This window comes from Gorilla gorilla, chromosome 1, assembly GCF_029281585.2.
Source record: "Gorilla gorilla gorilla isolate KB3781 chromosome 1, NHGRI_mGorGor1-v2.1_pri, whole genome shotgun sequence".
Classification (NCBI taxonomy): domain Eukaryota; kingdom Metazoa; phylum Chordata; class Mammalia; order Primates; family Hominidae; genus Gorilla; species Gorilla gorilla.
In genome coordinates, this window is record NC_073224.2 from 239,600,547 (window position 1) to 239,607,599 (window position 7,053).

The 7,053-nt window shown below is 62.4% G+C and overlaps 1 protein-coding gene across 1 annotated transcript; it reads left to right on the forward strand.

Moving 5' to 3' along the window:
• Positions 1-333: 333 nt before the first annotated feature.
• FNDC10 (fibronectin type III domain containing 10) lies at positions 334-2,484 on the forward strand. Its single transcript, XM_055382551.2, has one exon. The coding sequence runs from the start codon at positions 477-479 to the stop codon at positions 1,155-1,157; it is 681 nt and encodes a 226-aa protein (XP_055238526.1). The 5' UTR covers positions 334-476; the 3' UTR covers positions 1,158-2,484.
• The last annotated feature ends 4,569 nt before the right edge of the window (positions 2,485-7,053 follow it).

The following is a 7,053-nucleotide window of genomic DNA, read 5'->3' on the forward strand; positions in this document are numbered from 1 at the left end:
AGTCCCCGACTGGTGTGGCCACGGGCGGTCGCGGAGCTGCACGACGCGAAACGAAGCCGGCCACAGCCCGTGAATTTCGGCTCGGAAAAGCCGCAGGGGTCCAAGGTGCGCTCACTAGGCGGGAAGCCAGGAGAGCGGCGGCCCTGCCCGCACCCCGCGCCCCTGCCCGCACCCCAGCCCCACCGGCACTCCGGCCGCCTCGCTGCGTCCCCCTCCTCCCCCCCACCCCCGATCCCCCGCACCCGCAGGCCGCGGCCCGGCGAGGGTTAAGGGGGGCGGGGCGAGGGGCGGCCCCGCCTCCGCCGCCGCGCCGGGTCCGAGCGCGCACGGGGCGCGGGGGCGGGTCGGAGCGGGCGGCGGCGGAGGGCGCGGCGCGCCGGGGATCGCGGGGAGCGGGCAGCGGGGACGGCGGCGGCGCGGCCCGCGTGACCCAGCGCCGCGCCCCGTGGCCCCGCCGCGCCCGGCCCAGCCGCAGGATGCGCGCCCCGCCGCTGCTGCTGCTGCTGGCCGCCTGCGCGCCGCCGCCCTGCGCCGCGGCCGCCCCGACGCCGCCGGGCTGGGAGCCGACCCCCGACGCGCCCTGGTGCCCCTACAAGGTGCTGCCCGAGGGCCCCGAGGCGGGCGGCGGGCGCCTGTGCTTCCGCAGCCCCGCGCGCGGCTTCCGCTGCCAGGCTCCGGGCTGCGCGCTGCACGCCCCGGCCGGCCGCTCCCTGCGCGCCAGCGTCCTGCGCAACCGCAGCGTCCTCCTGCAGTGGCGCCTGGCCCCGGCCGCCGCGCGCCGCGTGCGCGCCTTCGCGCTCAACTGCTCGTGGCGCGGCGCCTACACGCGCTTCCCGTGCGAGCGCGTGCTCCTCGGGGCCTCCTGCCGCGACTACCTGCTGCCCGACGTGCACGACGGCGTCCTCTACCGCCTGTGCCTGCAGCCGCTGCCGCTGCGCGCTGGGCCCGCAGCCGCCGCGCCAGAGACCCCCGAGCCCGCCGAGTGCGTGGAGTTCACCGCCGAGCCGGCCGGCATGCAGGACATCGTGGTGGCCATGACGGCGGTGGGCGGCTCCATCTGCGTCATGCTGGTGGTCATCTGCCTGCTGGTGGCCTACATCACCGAGAACCTCATGCGCCCGGCCCTCGCGCGCCCCGGCCTGCGCAGACACCCCTGAAGCGCGAGGCCGCCCGCCCATCTTTGCGCCACCTGCCTGAGGGCGCCTGAGCTCCCAGGTCCTCCGCCCGCTCTCCTCTCCTCATTCCTGCTGCCTCCTTAAGATCCCCGCGGAGGAGGACCTGCCGGCGACGGCTCCGGCACTTTGGCATCATCACACGCCCTTTCCAGCCGGGCGTCAGACTCCCAGACTCTGGCCCCGGATTGGCCCCTGGGCTTGCGCTGCTGTGCCAGCCGCATCCAGGGCTCTCCCCGCTCTCCGCAGGCCTTCACAGAGGCGGCCAGGGCATGGAGCCCCTTCCAGCAAGAGCCATGGGCACTCCGGCTCACCCCGCACCTCCATCCTGTGCCAAATTGTCCCAGACAGACCGTCGCCATTGCTCGGTCACTGTGCTTTGCAGGCCTGGGGCGCAGCTCTCCAAGCCTGTCCTGCCCCGCCCCACCCCACTGGGCTTAGGTTAGCTTCGTGCCTTAGTATCTCGGGCCCACTGCAGGAGCCAACACCCTCTGCTGTCCAGGGGGAGTCTGTGGCCCTGAGATTGGCCGGCCTCTCCATGCATCTGGCCAGCGTCCCCTTGGAGACACCTTCACCCTCAAGCGCTGCAGAAGCATGAGGTGAGGGCCTGCAGCGCTCTGTACCGTTTAGGGTGTTGGACCAGCCGGGAGCCTGGCAGGCCTGGCCCAGCGGCCAGGGTGAGTGTTCTCAGACCCCGGGCAGCTGGTGGTTCTCCGGGGCCGGGTACCCCTTTTGTGTGTGCAACCTCTGACTAGGACCCTGTGGGAATGGGGGCAGATGGCGGCCATCACCACTGGGTCCCAGGGCAGAAGCTTAGATACCAGCCTTGAGCAGCCTGACCTTCCACCGCGGCCTGGATCCCAAGCCTCAGCCCACCCAGCGGACCTTGGTGGCAACGGTGTGACTGACAGCACCACCCCTAGCCTTTGCATGCCCAGGGGTCGAGAGCCAGGATCCGGCCCAGACAATGCCACCCGCCATGGAAGAAAAGCTGACCCTGCCCACCTGCTGCAGACCCGGGCCCCAGGCCGAGGTTGCTTTCTGTGACGACCGCCTGGTGACGTTGGACACCAGGAGGGTTATGGCACTGCCCTCCCCTCCTGGAGCCCCTGGCACTGACCACCTGGACTTGACCTGACTCCTCCTGGTCACTGGCCAAACACCCATCCTCACCCCAGCCACCCTGGGCCCTGGCTGGTGCCGCGTGACACCTGTAGCCCACCTCTGTGTCTTTGCTCCGCCCACCCCTGCGTGGCGCCGGTCAGGCGCAAACCTGGTGCCAGTGTCTAAACGTCCATCATTCTCAGACCAACAGTGCTGTCTGTGTGTCATTTGGGAGGTGGGAGGGAAGGAAAAGGTGGATTCCCCTTCTCCCCAGATCCCCTGGGACCCTTGGGTATTGGCTGGTGTCTGGCCCCAAACCCTCTCCTGGCCTGGGTGGCATTGGCCCAGGCAGCGTGTGCGGCACGCTGCCTTGCAGTTCCTAGCAGGACAGGCAGGGTGCCCCCTGTTTGTCTCTGCACCTTCTTGTTCTGGGCCAGCTGTGTTGGCGGGGAAAGGGGGAGACGGTACCTACCGTGCTTAGAAATAGCCCATTCCCACGGCGACACACTTGAGCTGTGACAGCCGCAGTTAGGCTGCTCCGGAGGGGCTTGTCTCCCTGCCTGGGCCTCCCTGGCAGAGCTAGAGCTGGGGTGGGGACAGTGCGCAGAGGACAGCCTGGGGCTCCTGTGTGTATCCTGTGCTGAATGCCACCCTCCCTCCCCCACAGGCTCTTCCAGGCTGTCCTTGAGGCACTTGCAGCCAGGGGTGACCCTGAGGAAGCAAAAACAGGCGGGGGGGGGGGGGGGGGCGGGGGGTTAGGGGGAGGAGGAGCCCAGCTCTGAGGAGTGACTCATCCCTAGAGGGGGTGTGCAGTGATGTGTGTAGACAGCCTGGTGGGAGTGGGGGGCTTCCCGTTCCAGCCACCTTCTGCCCTGGTCACCTGCAAGGGTGTTTCCATGTCTTCTACCAGCAAAGGCAGCGTCCAGGGAGCTGGGGCAGCACGGCTCCTTGGGGAGCAGCCGGGAAGTTTCGGAGGCTCCCTGGCCTGCGGCGGGATTCCGGCTTGTTTGTGAGCTTAGGCTCACACGGGCTATAGCCACAGGCCTGTCCTGCCAGTTCTGGGGGCTTCTCAGAGGCCTGGAGTCCAGCTGAGGAGTCCAGCTGAGGGTTTGCAGAAGTGGCTTGAGCAGCCTGCAAGGCCCAGGGGACAAGCCTTGGCCTGGGAGTGGGCGTCCCTGCCGGGGAGGGGCGTCTGCATCTGAGCTCGTGGTCACTCACACAGACTGCTCGTTCCCTAGCTGGCCACCTTCCCGGCTGGCCCCATTATCCTCCCAGGGGCATGGGGACCCCCAACCCCTCCTTCTGACCTGGTGCACCTTCCAGTCCCGCCCCGAAGGTTCTTTCCTTCTGCTCCACCTGGAGGAGCCTCCCTCCCTCTCTCTGTCTCTCTCCATTCTCTCCCTCTCTTTCCCATGTGTCTCTCTGTCTCTGTCTCTGTCTGTCTGTGGCTCTCTCTCTCTCTGTTTCTCTCTGTTTCTCTGTCTCTCTTCATCTCTCTCTGTCCCTATCTCTCTGTCCCTGTCTCCATCTCCCTCCATCTCTCTCTGCCTCTCTGTCTCCATCTCTCTGCCTCTGTGTCTGTCTCTGTCTCTGTCCATCTCTCTCTGTCCCTATCTCTCCCTCTTTCCCTCTCTCTGTGTCTGTCTCTGTCTCCATCTCTGTCTCTCTGCCTATCTGCCTCTCTCTCTCCATCTCTCTCTGCCTCTCTCTGTCGCTCTCTGTCTCTGTCTCTGCCTCTCTCCATCTCTGTCTCTGCCTCTCTTTCTGTCTCTCTCCATGTCTCTCTGTCCCTCTCTGTGTCTTTCTCTATCTCTGTCTTTGTCTCTCTGTCTCTGTCTGTCTCTCTCTCTCTGTCTCTCCCTGCCCTGCTCTCTCTCTCTCTGTCTCTGTCTGCCTCTCTCTGTCTCTGTCTTTGTGTCTCTCCCCGTTCTGCTCTGTGTCTGTCTGTCTCTCCCTCTCTCTCTCTCTGTCTCTCTCTCTGTCTCTCTGTCTCTCCCTGTTCTGCTCTCTCTGTCTGTCTCTCTCTCTGTCTGCTTCTGTCTCTGTCTCTGTTTCTTTCTGTCTCTCTGTCTCTCCTCATTCTGCTCTCTCTGTGTCTGTCTGTCTCTCTCTCTCTGTCTGCCTCTCTCTGTCTCTGTCTCTCTCTCTCTCTGTCTCTCCCTGTTCTGCTCTCTCTGTCTCTCTCTCTGTCTGCCTCTCTCTGTCTCTGTCTCTGTTTCTCTCTGTCTCTCTGTCTCTCCCCGTTCTGCTCTCTCTGTGTCTGTCTGTCTCTCTCTCTGTCTCTGTCTCTCTCTCTCTGTCTGTCTGCCTCTCTCTGTCTCTGTCTCTCTCGCTCTCTGTCTCTCTGTCTCTCCCTGTTCTGCTCTCTCTGTGTCTGTCTCTCTCTCTCTCTCTGTCTGCCTCTCTGTCTCTGTCTCTGTCTCACTCTCTCTGTCTCTCCCCATTCTGCTCTCTCTGTGTCTGTCTCTCTCTCTCTGTCTGCCTCTCTCTGTCTCTGTCTCTCTCTGTCTCTCCCCATTCTGCTCTCTCTGTGTCTGTCTGTCTCTGTCTCTGTCTCACTCTCTCTGTCTCTCCCCATTCTGCTCTCTCTGTGTCTGTCTCTCTCTCTCTCTCTGTCTGCCTCTCTCTGTCTCTGTCTCTCTCTGTCTCTCCCCATTCTGCTCTCTCTGTGTCTGTCTGTCTCTGTCTCTGTCTCACTCTCTCTGTCTCTCCCCATTCTGCTCTCTCTGTGTCTGTCTCTCTCTCTCTCTCTGTCTGCCTCTCTCTGTCTCTGTCTCTCTCTGTCTCTCCCCATTCTGCTCTCTCTGTGTCTGTCTCTCTCTCTCTCTCTGTCTGCCTCTCTCTGTCTCTGTCTCTCTCTGTCTCTCCCCATTCTGCTCTCTCTGTGTCTGTCTCTCTCTCTCTCTCTGTCTCTGTCTCTCTCTCTCTCTGTCTGCCTCTCTCTGTCTCTGTCTCTCTCTCTGTCTCTCCCCATTCTGCTCTCTCTGTGTCTGTCTGTCTCTGTCTCTGTCTCTGTCTGCCTCTCTGTCTCTCTCTCTCTCTGTCTCTCCCTGTTCTGCTCTCTCTGTGTCTGTCTGTCTCTCTCTCTCTCTGTCTCTGTCTCTCTCTCTCTACCCATTCTGCTCTCTCTGTGTCTGTCTGCCTCTGTGTCTCTGTCTCTGTCTGTCTCTCTGTCTCTCCCCGTTCTGCTCTCTCTGTGTCTGTCTGTCTCTGTCTCTGTCTCTCTCTCTTTGTCTCTCTGTCTCTCCCCGTTCTGCTCTCTCTGTGTCTGTCTCTCTCTCTCTGTCTGCCTCTCTCTCTCTGTCTGCCTCTCTGTCTCTGTCTCTCTCTCTGTCTCTCCCCGTTCTGCTCTCTCTGTGTCTGTCTGTCTCTGTCTCTCTCTCTGTCTGCCTCTCTCTCTCTCTGTCTCTGTCTCTCTCTCTCTGTCTCTCCCCGCTCTGCTCTCTCTGTGTCTGTCTCTCCCCACCCTGCTCTCTCTGGGCCATGGCTCTCTGCTCTTCTTCAGACTTGGTGGCCCGGGCTGGGGTGGGGGAGGCAGGTGGATGTGGCTCTCAGCCTAGCAACCGCCGTGTGCCGTGGAGCTGGAGGGCAGATGGCTCCACCTGACCTTTCTCGCTGGTGCCTGGAGGTATAAGCTTTTGCAGTGTGGAGCGGAAGGGACCTGCCCTGACTCGGAGGCTGCCCTGGCTTCATCCTGGCTCATCCGTGCCTGCCCTTCAGAAGGCACGAGCCTTTCAGTGCCTCCGTTGTGGAACGGAAACAGCCAGGTAGAGATGAGAACTGGAGCCATTGTTACTACAGCTTGAACTGCCCCAGGCCGAGACCCCTGGAGCCGCGTCCCAGCCGGAACCTGCTGAGGCCCCTGGGGGTGTATCCTGGCCCCACCCTGCCGAGACCCCTGGAGCCGCGTCCCGGCCCGACCCTGCCAAGACCTGAGACCCGTGGGGGCGCGTCCTGGCCCGACTCTGCCGAGACAAGATGCCCTTCTTGAAGTTTTCACTTCGATCACTCAGGGGGCCTCTTACCCCTTTTGTGTCCAAAACAGAACCCTAGGCCTCCCTGCTCACCTCCAGAGCCTGGCCCACAGCGATGGCCCCATCTTAGCCAACTGTAAGGCCCACAGCCATGCTGAGTACGGGAGCTGGAGGCCCTGCATGGTCTGGATGCAGGCAGCTGGGCCCTGCTGTCTCCCCAGGTGCCCCAGGAGGGATGGGCTCTAGGCCTTCTGGGAGGAACAGAGGGCTGTGAGGCTGGTGGTTCCATGCTCGCTTAGGATGGGGGTCTTGATTACTGGACGGGGGCCTCAGGAATGGCCAGGAGCTGCTGGAGACCCTGACCTGGCAGGTGCAAGATTTGGCCAGTCTAGCAAGTCCTGGGTACCTGGCACCAGGGGCTCTAGCCTTGATCCTAAGAAGGGAGCCCTTAGACGGCATGAGGGAGCCCTACTTTCCGATGGGCCAAAAGTCTGAAGGGTGGCAAGCACCCGCATTTTCTTTCCAGGCAGGACTGTGGTGCCCCTCCCTCGGGCTCTCCTTCTCCTTTGGACTTTACGGATCTTTTCTAAGTGGTAGTATCATCAGTAGTCGCTTTTCTTTTCTTTTTTTCTTTCCTTTTGTTTTTTTTTTTAAGAGATGGGAGATCTCACTGTGTTGCCCAGGCTGGTCTTGAACTCCTGGACTACGTGATCCTCTCACCTCAGCCTCCCAAACTGCTGGGATTACAGGCCACTTTTTTTTTTTCTGAGACACAGTCTCATTCCGTTGCCCAGGCTGGAGTC